This window comes from Patagioenas fasciata, chromosome 3 (genome assembly GCF_037038585.1).
Source record: "Patagioenas fasciata isolate bPatFas1 chromosome 3, bPatFas1.hap1, whole genome shotgun sequence".
Taxonomy (NCBI): domain Eukaryota; kingdom Metazoa; phylum Chordata; class Aves; order Columbiformes; family Columbidae; genus Patagioenas; species Patagioenas fasciata.
In genome coordinates, this window is record NC_092522.1 from 57709184 (window position 1) to 57725282 (window position 16099).

General features: G+C 44.6%; 1 protein-coding gene across 1 annotated transcript in view; it reads left to right on the forward strand.

Annotated features, from left to right (window-relative positions):
• Positions 1-3925: 3925 nt before the first annotated feature.
• Positions 3926-16099, forward strand: part of UST (uronyl 2-sulfotransferase) — a 167523-nt gene continuing 155349 nt past the window's right edge. Inside the window, exon 1 of the mRNA XM_065835205.2 lies at positions 3926-4545. Coding sequence (XP_065691277.1) covers positions 4296-4545 — 250 coding nt within the window. The 5' untranslated portion in view covers positions 3926-4295. The remainder of the gene's footprint in view (positions 4546-16099) is intronic.

Sequence of the window (16099 nt, forward strand, 5' to 3'; positions counted from 1 at the left end):
CTCAGATTACGCGTGCTCAGTAACAGAGAGCTGCAGCACCCCAGCAGCCTGGTGCAGGCATTCCCAAACAAGATACTAGCACGAGCACACAGCCCAGTTAGCAAGATGTTACATCCAGGCCAGCTGAACAACAGAACCAACTGATCTGGGGTAACTTACATTGGCATGGCCAAATGACTCTCTCTGGTGAGTGCTGCCAGATGTAAAACCTTCACGTGCTCCTTCTCTTGCTTGTTGAATTTGTTTCTGAATCCATGCATTTGGAGTTAAGAATTATCTTGGAAATTACCAGGAGCTCTGTTCTCCACCTCTTTGATTGCACTGAGCATCTTTCAGCCCTGGGGAAGCGCCTCTGTGTTCATCGTGTCCTTTTTGTTGGAACCATTGCAGCCAAGAGGGGGATTCAGTCTGAGCAAAAGCTGGACCTAAACTGGATGAGGTCATGGAATGAAACAGACTTGGACAAAGATCCTGGAGCTGAGACTAGATCCTAGGAGGAAAACCAAGAGAGGGACAAGGTCAAGGCAGGCAGAGGATGAGGACTGCTGCAGTGAATAGTGCTCTGAAAATGATTCTGTGTCTGCCAGCACCACGGCACTCCTCTATGATGTCAAGCAGACGACTTGAACTACAGGTGGCCACTGAGCGCTCTTTTTATGCTCAATGCTCTGCTTGGGAGCCTGGGGTCTGATTTGTAGAAGTAGTCAGCGTTCACAGCTGCATCTGAAATCAAAGGGAGCTACGCTTTGAACATACAGATAATGCCACCGATTTCACCAAGGCAAACCCCTGTCATCTCAAGGCTGACAACCAAAATTAATAGACACATTTAACCTTAATCTCTCTGTGTCTCAGTTTGCAATCAGTAAAAAGATTATATTAGCTATATCTCATGAAAGTAATTCATAAGCATTCATCATATGCTCAAGGTACTGTGACAATGAATGCTGTAGAAAAGCCTGCCATGATGTTAACGATTCCACATTACCAGCAACTTTGAACAAAGCCCAAGGACATATGCTGAACAAAGGATTAAAAATAAACTGAAAAGCTACACAAACAGCAAACAGTGTCTGTCCAGTGCGCTGTACAAGGCAGCAGTCCTCTAAGCAAAACAATATTATTGCACAATTAAAGGCTAAAGTCATACCCTCTACAAGTCAAAACAAGTTTGTCTAATAAAATCCTACCTTTGGATTTTCCTAAAGTGTTAACACTTGGCTATTCAACCATAATATTCCTTCGGTGTGGGGATTGTGTTTTGGAATTCAGGGGATTTTTTGTGCAGATGGGTATGTAATAAGTTAAGGATGTATATACATTTGAAATGCTTTATGCTGTGCATGCAAAATTATCCTGGTTTTATTCAAGTCACGGGAAAATTAAAAATAGGGAAACAGTTGCACTGTATCAAGCTAAAGTAAATAGTATTTATTTTCCTACTTGTTGTCCTAGGGTTAATTTTGGCATTTTACTTGATAGCAAAAAGTAGGTGTGATAGTTCATACATGTGAAAGTACTTAATTTTACAGCTAATTCATACATCTAAGTATATGTTCCAGCAACAAAGATTTCTATTTCTTCCTCTTCCCAAGAGAATTTTTTTACCTGTTGACACTTAGAAATACATCAAGGACTCTCTCAACACCGTAGTCTTCCCACTTAAATTTTACTCCATTGATTGGTCTGTTTTTCTGTCTTTTCTAAAAAATAAAAAAGAAAATATCTTCCTAGAGATCAAAGACATTCTTTGCAACAAGAAAAATAAAGATTTATTGATTCACCTTACAGGTGTTGTCTGTCTTCTCATCAAAGCACCCATTTTTCTCAAATGCTCAGTGTAAGTGCTTACTTGTTTCTCATCTGCAACAGCAACCAGCACAATAAAATGAATCTGCCATGCGGTCCTTGCAAGCAAGCCAGTAGATATGGAAGCATTAAAAAAAAATGAAACAATGTAAAACATCCATGGCAGCAGTGCAAGACAAAACATCCTCGGCAGCAGAGCACATTAAGTAAGCCACCGATACTTCCTAAGTGTTTCAAAGCAACATTAATGAGAATTAAGAAGTGGTAGTTTAACTGTGTAATTATAGTTATGCCTTTATCTGGTGAGAGTTGGCGGGTATTTCTGTTTAAAGTGAACTGCAGTCTTAAAAGTGTTACCTTCTGCTGTTTCTTTTTTTTTTTTTTTTTTTTTTTGGTGTCTAAACACTAGCCCAGGGTGGAATATTTATTGGTATCATATTACTTTTCTCCTTTTCAAAGATCAGGTGTCATTCCTAACTTTGTCTTTGCTATAGGTTTTCTGTAAGATTGTGAAGAATCTGTGCAGTGATGCCATAAAACTGTAGCTAACAGGAGATTCTTCTCCAAATGGTCTAAGAAAGTCTGTTCTGTTTGCCAGTATGTGGATGTTTTTTTTATTGAGGAATGCAATGGGATTGGTTATTGTCAGATTCTGGCTTTGTGCTCTTGTCTACACCAGCAACGTTAATTTCCATATTTCAGCACATGCCCTTTGCTGCTGGATGCCAGCAACAAAGTGAAGCCAGTAGTGTAGGTAAGATTTAGGCATTCACCCAAACCTTTCAATGTAAGTGGCAAAAACATCTGAATGCATTCACCTGAGCAAAATTTCCAGCTTCAAGCGTGCAAAGATTATGAGTCAGGCCTCCTAAATCAGGATGCATTTTTTTTAAGCCTAAAAAGGAAAAGGGTGATTGCTTTTTAATTTCTGACCTGGCAAGTTGCACTTGTGTCATGATTTCCTACTTTTATCCCAAACCACAGTGGATACAACTTGCTGCTGCTTGGAAATGAAGAGTCGTGTGTGATCCCACGAGAGAGATCTTGAGGAAGGCCCTCTCCCCGCCTCCAGACAGGTCCATAAAATGAAGCCGTGTCCTGGCAGTACCACCTCAAGGCCTCCTCCCTCCACTGCTGCATGGGCAACACAGCCACACAAGGGAATGAAATGTATTTCTGCTTCAGACAATGCCCAAGGACAAGAATGGCTCCAAATAAGCCATTGGGACATATTGGGGACATATGCTGTATATATAAAGAGGATAAAGCTATTAATCAGCTCAGCGCTGAGTGAACGCCATTCACCCTGTGCATGGTAGGAAGTGGTTCTCTAGGAAAAAAAAAAAAAAGCATGATTGAGTAATTAGAGGCTGCATCATAAGCCATATGTGCAAGGGGGTAAAATTAAGGTTGCATGAGCAATCTTGTGATTTCCATACTTGTCTAAAGCCTTGTCCCCAGTAGACAATAGCCCTGTTTTCATCATACCAGCAAAGCAGCAGCCATGCTATAGGAGGATAGAGGTGCGGGAGCTTAATGCCGCATTAGGTTCATCTAAATCACCTTTCTACCGCTGTCATCGCTGTAACGAGAGATACGACAGCCCCAATGCAGCGTGTGTGGGCCACTGGGGCCCTGGTGCCCAGCAGGTGGGCTGACACCCCTCGGCCGGCCCCCGGAGGGGTGTCCCGAGGCCCGTCCCCGCGGGAGAGGTGCGGGCAGGGGGCCGTGGCAGCGCTTTGGGCAAGCCAGGACCGATCGCTGCACCTCACGGGGCCGGCTGCGAGCACAGATCCCTGCGGCGGGGGATAGCGAGAAGCCCTGCCACAGCCCCTGCCCCACGGGCAGCGGCCCCGCTCCCCGCGCAGCCCCACGGCCCCGGCGGAGAGCCGGAGGCAGGGGCGGGCCGGGGCAGGTGGGCTGGGTCGGCCGGGGCGGGCCGGGCCTCTCGGCAGCCAGGACGGTGGGGCGGTGGCGCCCGCAGGGGTCGCTCGCGCGGAGGCTACGGGCGCGTCGCGGGGACCGGGGCCGGGCCAGGCCGGGCCGGGGGGTGGGCGGGCGGCGAGGGCCGGGGCGGGCGGGGGCGGCGGGGCCGGGGCGGGCGGGGGCGGCGGGGCCGGGCGGCGCGCACAAGTCGGCCGCGAGTTGCAGGCGGTCGGTGGCGGAGCGCTGGCTGTAACTTGACACCGGAGCGAGAGGCCGAGTGGCGAGAGGGAGCGAGAGCGGCGGAGGAGGAGAGGAGCCCCAGGGAGCGGGATGGTGACCACCTCCTTCCCCTCCCCTTAGCGGCGCTCCGCAGCAGCCGCCGTCGCAGCGCCGGGGACTCTCGCCTGCCTGCGGGGCCGGGGGCAGCCGGCGATGAGGACGGGACGGGTCCCCTGAGCTCCCGGGAACTTTGATTGCCGCGGGCAGCGTGAGCTGAGCAGGCGGATGGAGGATGCGCTTTCCCCGGCGGGCTGTGTGACCCGGCGGCGGCGAAGGGGAGGATGAAGAAGAAGCAGCAGCACGGTGGCGGCGGGGACTGCCCGGCGCCCCGGCCCCCCGCGGCGGCGGGAGGGGGCCCGGGCCAGGGCGGGGGCTGGAAGAGGCGGCGGCCCCTCTCGCTGCTGCCGTTCCTCTCGCTGCGCGACTACGGCTTCTGCATGGCCGCCCTGCTGCTCTTCTGCCTGGGCTCCCTCTTCTACCAGCTCAACGGGGGCCCCCCGCACTTTCTGCTGGACCTGCGGCACTATCTGGGTAAGGGCGGCTGGAGGCAGCGGGGACTTGTTGCGGTTCCTCGCCTCCCGTGGCGGCTGGGCTGGGGCCTCCCTCCGGCGCCGGCGGGAGGGGCGGCCGTGCCCCCCCCCGGGCTTCCCGGGCGGCGGGAGCGGGGCCGGGGGCAGCGGGAGGCTGGGGCTGCCCGGCGGGGGTGGGTAGGGGTACGCGGGGCCGTGAGGTCTGACACCGAGGTGAGAAAGGCCGGCGGCGCCCAGGGAGGCGGGCGGTGGGGTGCGCCCTCTCAGAAGTTAATTTTGGTGAAAGACAGAGTCCCCTTGAGACCCTGCCTCAAACCCGAGACAGGTCGGTGGCCGGAGGCGGCTCCTTGCCCGGTGGCCGCGGCCGAGCGCGATCCGCTGGCTGCCGCTCGCCGTCAGGTGGGTGCGAGGCGGCAACTGAGGGTCGCGCTTCGGGGGCGCCCGGGCGTTACCCGCCCAGCGCTTCGCAGCCGCGCAGGTGCGCACAGGTGGGGGCTTTGCCCGGCGCGGGAGGAACGGGGTTACGGATGGCTCATGGCAGACGGTGCTGTTGTAAAAAAAGCCAGAGCAAATACTCACAAATAAACAAAAGCGCCACACACATACACTTGGTGAACCGAGCATCCATCCGTGTGCAGCTGATGTGCTTCTGGAGAGAAAGGTGTGTTAGTAGGGTCGGAGGGGCAGCACTGGGACACTTGAGCTCACTCCCGTACTCTGCTACAGCCTGCATGACCCCGAAGGAGGTGCCCCGGCAGAGCAGGTACAAGCTGTGTGCTGTGGCCTGTAGTCTTCATCCTCATGTTGACCACAAGTCTGCACGTGATTTTTCTTCATGCCCAGTTTCCACATTGCTAATGTCGCTTCCCTGCTTAACCAAGAAGTTGTGAAAAACACAGTGCATCCTGAGGTCGTATAAGTACCTCAGACTGGCAGGACTGTTCAAATAGGGAACAAAAATTAAGGGTTTCCCCTTATGGGAGGATTACCACGGAATAATTTGTGGTGTGAGTTCCCACGTTAGCTGTGTTGCTTGCCTGTGAAGGTAAGCTTTTGGTGGTGAACGCTGTAGAAAGGCAATCTGTAAGAGACAATGTTAGGTTGCATACAAGAGTACAGTACTTGTATGTTGGAAAAATAAGGTGAAAATGCATATATGTTTGTACTTACTAACATATTGGGAATACAATTGTATGTATGTGTTGCTTTTCTTTAATGGAAAACTATCCCATGTCTTCAGTTAACTGGTGAGAGGGTATGAAGAGGACACAGCCAGGCTCTTCTGGCAGGTGCATGGCAGTAGGACAATAGACCAGTTACAACAAAGGAAATTCCATTGTGATATTTGATAAAAAAAATTCAATGTGAGGGTGGTCAAACATTGGAACAAGCTTCATAGGGAGCATAGGGAGGCTGGGGTGTCCGGGCAGATACTGAGAATTCAACTGGACATGGTCCTGAGCAAACAAGTAGAACTTTTCCCTGCATTAGCAGGAAGGGAGGGCAGGGTAGTACCAGGTGAACAAAAGTCCCAGTTCACATTATTCCATGATTTTACTGTAACTAGAGAAATACATAAATGAGAATTCAAATAAGAACAGGAGAACATATTGCCTTTCAGGCTTGGATTTTAATGACTTTTTTTTTTCTTCCTTTAATGTTACAATTAGGAAGAAATTTCTCAATTGTAGTGGAAAAGGACAATTTTTCCACCAAGGTGGAAGCAGGTTTTGTTACAATTGATTGACTCTTCAGTTGGATCAAGCACAGATATTTTTCAAAGCAAAGTCAATGTCATTTTTTTATTTTATTCTTCATCAAGGATGAACATTTCTTGGCTTGTGTGGGAACAGACTGTGAGAAATACCAAGTTATGCAGCTTTTCACTTTGTGGCCTTTTGAGAGATCTAGGAAATAAAACTAGAATCTTCTACCTTAACCCCTCTAGCCAGTAGTTGTGACTCTGCTGGAAAGTCTTCTGAGGCCTGTAAATGAAAGGCTTGGAAACCACTGCATCTTGGTGAATGGGTTGTGATCATTTTTGTGCAAGTGCAGAAAAGCCTTTATTGTGTGTGCTTGAACGTGATGAGCCCCTGGGGAAGGACTGCAGTCTTCTTTGAAAATGATCTGGTTGGTGGTGTTTTTTTTTTTTTTTTTTTAAAGTGTTGGCTCTTCTCAAGAGAAAGTAGACAGATCTATTAATATCTAGCCATTAATGAAATTCTGCACTTGTTATCAGTTAGTATAGGAATTTTCTGTCTGTGCCTGAGTCGCCTGGGATGTTAAGAAGACAAGGACTTGTCTAGCACTCTGTAGCAGACCAGTGGCTGAGAAGAAGCAGAGTCCTTGTGACTAGAGTCTTAGTACCCACTGAGTAAGCTGTGCTGCTGGCTTTGTGGAGAAGTGGAACATATTTTGCCTGAATGCTAAGGTGCATTCTCCTTTCTAAATTTATTTCACACTTCATAGAATAGTTTGGGTTAGAAGGGACCTTTGAAGGTCATTTAGTCCAACGCCCCTGCAATGAGCAGGGACATTCTCAACCAGATCAGGTTGTTCAGAGCCCTATCCAGCCTGGCCTGAAATGTTTCCAGGAATGAAGCATCTACCACCTCTCTGGGCAACCTGTGCCAGTGTTTCACCACCCTCATTGTAAAAACAAAAAAAAGAAATCTTATGTTTAACCTGACTCTCCCCTCTTGTAGTTTAAAATCATTATCCCTTGTCTTGTCATAACAGACCTTTCTAAAAAGTCTGTCGCCATCCTTCTTATAGGCTCCCTTTAGGTACTGAAAGGCAGCAGGCTGAACAACCCCAGCTCTCTCAGCTTGTCCTCGCAGCAGAGCTGTTCCAGCCCTCTCATAGTTCCTGTGGCCTCCTCTGGATCCTCTCCAACAGGCCCACGTCTGTCCTGCACTGGGGGCTCCAGAGCTGGACGCAGTGTATCCTTGGTGTACAGTTTCATTTGGGCTGTCAGAGGGGATCTGTGTGAATGACATTGCTAAAGAGTGGGTGGCTTTATGTACTCAGTGTAGGTTTTGCAAGAATGGTGGTACCCAGCTGGCAAGGTTGGCGAACTATGAACAATTTTTTTGTAAGGAGGTATTCTGCTTGTTTTCCAGGTGACTGACAGAAGCATTTGGAGGAATAGGTATTGGACGTCCGGCCCAGCTAACCACCAAAGCCCTACATATTTGCATGTGTGTTTCATGCAACAGTTGGACTAGTCAAGTCTCATGACAATTAAAAAAATTTAAATCCCCAAGCAGAAAGGAGCAATTAATTTGCAAACCATGTTTGCAATGTGTTAATTTTCCAGTTTCCCTTATTGCATTTAAATCTACAAGAACTAAGAAGGACTAGATGAAAAGAAAAATTGATTTCTCTGTTTAACCACTTTCTGGCCTCTGCAGTGTGGGAGGGCTCATCTTGTCTGGCTTTGGGTTTTTTATTTGCATTGCAAGTTTCAGTGCGCAGCTTGTGGTTGGTGGTGTTACTCTGGAGGGAATGCTTGGATGTTTTTTACCTCAGAAGTTGAAAGGGTGTTCCTAAGTAACAACACAAAAGTTCATTAGCGATCAGGAGAGAAATCACACCTGCATCAGGCAGGTGGGTGCATAAAAGAAAATCTAAGCAGTGTGAAAACACTTGAGAAGCTTTCATTTTGTTCTTTGGCCTGCATCATATGCTGTGGAGGAGGAAGAGGAATAAGATTATTTTTGAAGGAATTAAGTGTAAAGATCGAATAGTTCTGTGGACTTTCCTTTGATCATGATGGGGATCAATGTATTTTTACAATATTCAGGCTATTAGTGATATATATATATATTTTTTTTTTCCTCTTGAACCAGCTTCTCTGGTGTCCTGTCCATATGCACCTCCCTTTTTGATTGCCATACTGACTGGGGAGAATCTGTTGGAAAAAATATTATGGCAGCTCATAGGGGAAAAGGTAGCTGTATTCAGTATTTCCACTTTGCATTGACTTTTCTTCTCTTGTAAAGCTCTAGCAGAGTCATGTGGAGGAAATGAGCGTAGATTAGTAGATATGAGGCTGTGTTTCATTATTTATCCTGTTCTGACATAAAGCTCATAATATAATAGGACAGAAAGGTCTGTGGAAAGCTGATGGCTTCTGCTGTTGGTTCTGGCTGCGGTTCATGAGAACGTGGCTCAGGTTTCACACTGTAGTCATGCCATCAGGATGGATCTGGGGCTCTGCTTTTCAGTGTGTAATCGATGGGGGCATGGATGTTAGTGGTTTATTTCTAAAGAATCTGTGTATGATATTTAAAAGCATGCTGTTTCCAGTAGGCTTAAATTTGCTGTGTGGAGGTGTGTACCAGTCCTGGACCATCTATGAGCTCCAAAAACCAGAAAATTTAAAAACTGCCAGGCTTTCCAGTAATAAACTGGAGTACTGGGACTTGCACAGCATCTATGAGGTCTTGCTTGTTGATTCTGCCAAGGTAATCCTGGCTCCCTAATTGAAACCCAGCTCCAGCAGTGGGAGGAAGTGAGAAGAGTCTTCCCTTAGATGAGTAAGACAGAAATCATAAATCTTGGACAGCCCTGTGGCTTTTGGGGAATGCACTGGGGACTCCATTCCCCTGCAACTGCAGTGGTTTTGCATTGCTTTATTCTTCCCTTCTTTGACGTGTGATATACACATGCTTCAAAATACAGAAATGAGTATTTCCAAGGCTGGTATCAAGCCTCTAATGGCCAATAAAAACAACTAAAGTATTTTGATCTTTAGTATTTGCAATGCAAACTTTTTGTTTGTGTCAATTAAAGCATTTCACCTGTTGAACTCCCCAAGAGTACCTGGTTTGATTGCATATGGAAGGTGCATGTGCTGTGGCCTATTGTGCAAGACAAAAGACTTAAGGTGGCCACTTGTGCTCTCTAAATTGCACCTTACTCTCACACTTCTTGCTACTGGAAGCTCACTATTTTGGCCAGATATCCTCAATAGGCTTAAATTTGTCACAACAACATTTCTGTTTATTTAGGACACCTGTGGGAATACAAGCACAATTTGTTCAAATAGAAGCAGCAAAAAGGAATCTGATTATTTGGAGAGGTTATAAGAAAAATCTTCAGATTATTTAAAACTAAACACGAAATGAAACTTTTTTAAATTGCGGTAGAATGAATTTGCTTTGTTTTGGGAGGGTGTTTTGGGGCTGGTAGTTCTTTGTTGTTTGGTGTGTTTGTTTTCTTCTGAAGCATCTGGCTTTTTATCTTAGATTGTTAAGAGTGGGACAGAAGAGAAAAACTGACTATCCAAAGCAAATAATAAAAGTGACTGACAGTGTTTTGTATACAAATTTTGTTCCTAAGCTGTGTGGAGGAGGAAGCAACAGTTGGTGCTGGGGAGGGAGGGATTGGTTTGGATTTTTTTATTCTGGTAATACTGCATTTATATCTAAAGTGTTGGAAAACAGAATTGTTCAGGGCCAGCTTTTCTAAACAACAGAAGTACCTGGCATGCTCCATTGTAGGTAGATGGCATGCTGATTTTCTGTGGCTGAAAAGAGTTGTCTCCTCCAGTTTTGTTTTGTACATGCATCATGAATCCTTTACAGATTTGAATGCCCTTCAGGTGTGTGAGTAGAAGAAGCACACTCAAGCAAAGAAAGTCAGGTGTAAGGCTGTGATTTACTGTATGGTGACACAATCCCTGTTTTTGTAATGAATATGCTTTTAACAAGGCCCTGGTTATGTTCTTATAGGCAGCTTTTCTTATTGTTTTCAAGACTGCGTAGCATTCTCAAAAGAGGTCTTCTGTACTTTAAAGCATTTTGATTTTTCTCTGGCTTTTCAGTGGATTGTTAATTCCATTGCACTTGGAATTTATTACATTTTAAAATTCATTAACATTGTAAGGAGCTGACAAGTCATTTTAGAAGCTGCTTCCTGAAGCCTTGAAAAGAGATGATCTAAACCAAAATGACAAGTCTTTAGCTATATCTTGCCTAATTAACTTTTCTGTCCTCTTTGGAATTCCTTATCTTTTAGATAAAATATGTTTGGACTATTTATGTTGCTAAGCTCTCCAGTTATAAATCAGCTTTTCTGGAGGACAAAAGATGTGCCTCATCTCCAAGAATCTTTTGTTAAAAGGCTGAATGACTTGCTTATCACTCACAGCTTGTCTGATTTTGAGATTAACAAAGCTCTACCTAATGCATGATGCTGTCAAGGAATACTTTATGGAGAACCAGAATGCACCTCATTATATGACCAACTTGAGCCTTATATTTTTTTGAAAGATGAGGTGGCCACGGGACTGGATTATCCTGGCTGGCCATAAAACACTGTGGACAGTGAAATCATAGCCAAAGTGTTTAAGGCTGTGTGAATGCATTGTGATGATATTCTAAATCTATTTGGAAAATTGGACAGCATTTATTCAGATAAATTTTCGTCTTTCAAAATCAGATTCTGATCTGGCAGTCAGGTATTACGTATATGCAGCTGTGTACATTTTTCTCTTTCGTATTGTCGACTTTGTTGACAAGGGTTTTAAAGGATACATTCAGTTCCTGATGAGAAGGAATACCAATACAGATTTTTCAAAAATGTATTTGGTTTTGGTGTACTTCCAGGTTATATGACAATGAAGTATACACACCTGTGAAAGGCTAGGTCTACTGGTTAATGGAATGCTCCACCTGGGCTCGGGAAGATGACGGAGGCTTCAGTTCCCTGCCCTGACAGACATCAGGTGCCACTGAACAAGTTGTGTGTTAATTCTGTCTGCCTTTAATCCTATTTTGTCCAAAGGACATTTTGAAGATAAATGTGTAACATTTATCAGATATTATCAGATATTACAGTGATCATAGCAGTAGAAATACCTAAAGGAAGAAGATCCTTGTGATAAATCACATTGTCATGGAGGGACTTTGGCCATGTCAACGGGGTGAGGCAGAGCGTGTTAGAAGGGAGCTCCTGTGTAGGCTGAGACAAAGTAAATGGTCCAGCTACTTTTCTTTCAAGGGTATTGCCACTGGTCATTAACACAATCTATATGCAGTTTTACTTCAGGAGTTATTGCTATAATTGGTTTCCAGAGCCTCATCAAAAGGCATCAATTTTTATATTTCATGTGCAGGAGAATGTAACTGGGTCACTTATTTCTTGTTTTTAGTGGTGCTACTTATACTTGATTTGCAAAAATGAAAGTAAAAATACAATTTCTTGAAGCTTTGTTCACCGAAGTGAATGGCAAGCACTTTGTGCTTTATCAGCGAATACTCAGCCAAAATGACTTGAGGCTGTCATGGGGTGGGGGAAATGTAGCTGATGCAGTACTTCTCATAGTTTCATATGAAGTTAGGAAGGGGAAAGATTGCTTTTGCTTAGGGTTTGACGAAGAAAGGTAAGCATTAAAGCCTGCCAGAAAGGGAGGCTCTCTAGCAAAAGTAAATCACAGAAAAGCTTCAACCCCTAATGGTCTGTGAAGAAAATAAAGGCTGTCTTTTTTTTTTTTTCTTAAATCTAGTAAAGGATCTGAGGTTAACTCTACTGCAGTGATTCCTGATAAAACTATTTGGAAATTAATAGCATGTGTCAAAATCAGCAGTGACAGTAAGTGGAAGTTTTTAATTAGTTGTTTAAGCATAGGTCTATATTGTGAAAATAGGTAGAACATATGATGAAGTGGAGGGACTTGATGTGATTTTTTTGGTGCGAATATTCTGTAAAATGGTTGAACAGGTCAAATAAGATCCTAGGACCGTCCCGAGATAAAATCTTGAAACAGTAAATACAACAGGATAAAAAGAACAATGCATTTATTTTTTCACATTTTGTATTTTTCCAGTATCCTCTTCTACCCCTTGTTTCCAGCTGGTCATTGATTCTTTGTCCCCCGTCTTCTTCTGATCCCATCATTTAAATTCATATATTAATAACATGAGAGAGTTTCTAATGTCTTCTGTGTCTAGCAAGATACTGCAATTACTGAAATTTCTTGAGCGTGTTTTGTATGATAATCGCTGTGTTTTTTCGAATATAAATTTTGGGCACTTAAGAGAGCCCCTCCTTCTGGGTTGTTGTCTTGGCTTCCTGTGACAGCACCTGCACATAGTTAGCTCTGGCTCCTGTAAGCCATTCAAGAAGAGCACTGGTGGCTGCTTCAGTCTCATACCTGTCTCTCTGTGTGAAGCCAAGTTTGCAGGTGGGATGTAAGAGTTATGTTTTCATCTTGGACTGGAGAAAAAAGTTCTGTTTACTAGACTGTGGGGGGGAAGTTGGGTTTTTTTTGGAAGTTGTGACTTTGCACCTGCTGCTGCTGCCCGTGAGTGCTGGCAGTGACAGGCAGCCCTCTGCTTCCGCCTTGGGGAGCACGGCCAAGGGGGAGAATGGCCACTCTGTGTGCTCAGGCCGGTGTCTGTGAGCGCTCTTTCCAAAATAAATGGCTGCGCTGTTTTTCAGGGCAGATAGTTTTAAGGATGCATTTACAGCCCTCTCGAATTGGATTGTCTGTCCTGAAGAACTGAGTGGATGAGGAAGGTCCTCCTACTACCCCTCTGTGCTGTGGTGCTTTTGGAAGAGTAAGTTTTGGAGCCAGGGCTTGAAATGGTCCAGGTGCTGCTCATTCTTACCACAGGGGCAAGAAAGGGATGCGCATCCTATTGACATTGGTGAGAATGAGATTCCTCTTTGATCTTGCTGTAAGATTCATAATCACTCTCAGCTGTTTATCTACATTTCCTGTCTTATCAGTGAGGGGAGAAAATCACTTCCAGGCCGTTACAGTTTGTGGTAGGCATATGATAGAAGTCGGATCAGCCCTTTTCAGAGAAGCGAGTCGTCTGTAGCCTGTTGACACTAACTTGTAAGGGAACACCAGGCCTGAGCACGTTGCTGCTGCTGCTTTAGCTGCTGCTGCCACCTTTCCCTGGGCAGCAGAGGTGCTTGCCTGTAAGACTTAATCTGACTGGTGGAGCAGTAGCTCAAAAGCATAAGCTGAAAAGCCTGTAGATTGTTGGGTTTTGCTTGGTTTGTGTTTTTTGGTGGTGTTGGTTTTTTGGTTGTTTTTTTTTTTTGGGGGGTGGGGGGAGGGTAACTTTCAAGTGAAAGCTGTGGAAAATGATGACACATGGCTTTGCAGCAAGGCAAGTTTCCCCATCATTATTGGTGAGAAGGCAAGTAGATTTTCAAACATAGCTTATGTTTATATAATGAGGCATTTGTTTTTCTTTGTTTTAGAATCTGGGTTAGAGAATGTTTGGACACTAGAGGGGTGGATAGGAAGTGGAGAGCAATTATTTGACTGAAATTTATTTAACTCTCTTGCTGTTTAGAGCTGTATTGAGGGAAGCAGACCTTATTTTGTGGAAAATAGATGTTTGGCTTTGTTTGTAAGCATGGAAGCACAATAATTAGGTTTGTATTAGGGTTTCTGAGTACTAATGCTTTAGAAACAGACATTTGGATGTTTGCCAACACTTTCTTCTTACCACACTTTATGATTCAGGGTGGGAGCCATCAGGAGACTGAGATGGAGATCATGGAGCTCATGACAATTTGAGTAAAGCAGCAGTGCATCTCTGCAATTTGTAAACAGTATGTTTTAGCACCCCTAAGAATGTTTATTTTAAAAAGCCTCTACTGGTGAAGTGGATGGCTGGTTCAGATGTTCTGCTCCAGAGAGAAGATGCCAACCAAACATTGCACTCATACAGGGTCACCAACCTGCTAGCAAGTAGCAAATCGCTGAGATGAGCTGCCAGTGGCTGGATTAAAAGCTGCTGGCCAAGGGGATTTGAGTCATCATTTCCATTTTTTTCAGTTTGGAAAGTTGTAGATGTTTGAGGGGAGAAGGTTCTCCCTACAGCTCTCTTGGTAGTTTGATGTTAAGTGTTCCTAAAATACATACAATGTATTTGTGACATAAGTGAATGTTTCATACCTTTTGTGTCATTACTGCTAGAGACTGTCATAAAGTGTCTGTTGCTGCTAGGCAATTGATCAGAATGGCTGATTACTTTGGAGGAAACTCTGGTCATCCCAAAGATTTTTATGCAATATTTCAGCCCAAAATTGAAAGCCTGCGCATGAAATCTAAATTCCAGCTGTGTGCCTTCTTATCTTGTAAGATCTCCTAAACTTTCTTTGGAAATTCTTATGTGGATTAGAATGTGCGTTGCTTTTCTGAATATTTTTTTAATTGTCTGTTCAGATAATTTGCTCCATGGTAGTGACTTGCGTTAAAACAGACATGAGACCTGAAGGCATTAGGTCAGATGGGGAGGTGTGAGAAGAAATGAAGCCTTATGATGTTGTTTCAGAAAACATTTGAGAATTTGTCTCACAATATACCAGTTTCAGTTTCAGATGGCAGAGTAATTTTGTGAATGCCTACAGTAATTAGTGTTATTATGACTTTATATCTCATAACAATTAGCAGGAAATACTACTAAGTATGGCCACTTTTTTGTGTGTGTCAGAAAGGAGTTAAATGCACTACTGATGTAGACTGTTTCATTGGTCTCATGTTCTCTCATTTGTTTTCTTATTGCTCTCCAAGATTTGAACATGTCCTTTTCCTTCTACTTCTCTTGTATTTACAGGTAGTTACTCAGTCCTCTTGTGAATTTCTTACTGTAAAACACCAGACCATGTTTAGCAGGGGATGGTTTTGTCTTGCTGGTGGTCCTGCTTCCTTCAGCCAGGTATTCTTTCCTTAGTGGCTTGTATTATAAAGCAAATACCCTTGCCTCTGTTGTTTGACCTACATCTACAGAAGAAACATCTGAGTCTGTGCATTCAAAATCAGGAGTAAGTAGCATCTTAGAAGTGTCCCATGAGTAGCCCGTGCCTTTGCATTCTTAATAGATAAGGAAAAATGCTGATGAGGTACTTTGAAATACATGGAAAGACCTTGGAGCTCAGATGTTGGTAGACCTCTTCTGTACAAGTTTGATGAGATTGCAGGTAGAAATTGCATTCAGATTGGGCAGTATAGTGTCTAGAAGAGATTTTTAAGTGGGAGAGAACTAGTGGGGGGCTAAGGGGATGGACAGGTGTCTTGTTGGTCAGAAAAATTTTCATGAGAATTAGACTGTGTGGGACTTGTCTATAAGGCCCTGACTCCTTTCAGAGGTTCCCGCTGAAGTCAGCAGGGAGAGGCAGAGAGAAATGCTTGAAGTTAGGTGGGAAGAATCCGGGTCATCATAGTATTTATTCTTAAACATTGGTTGATGACCAGTGGAAGACTTCCAAATGGAAGGAGGAGGAGGGGTAAGGCAAACCTGGAAGTTACAGTAGCAAGATTTTTAGATGGATAGGTCACTTCGTGTCAGTGGATCATTGAAACCCGAGTGCTTGGGATGCCTAAAAACAAAGACAACATAAGGCACTGCAAAAGTACCACTGTGAGGGAATATATGTCCCAACGTGATGAGCGGATTTGATGCCATGTTTGTTTCTTCGTGAATCTTGTAGTTGTGTGAAAAGGGTGTGTGACAATAGCTTTGATATAATTTGAAGTGTTGCAGCAGATATTGTAAGGCAAAGGCTGTGAAATTGCTGACTTC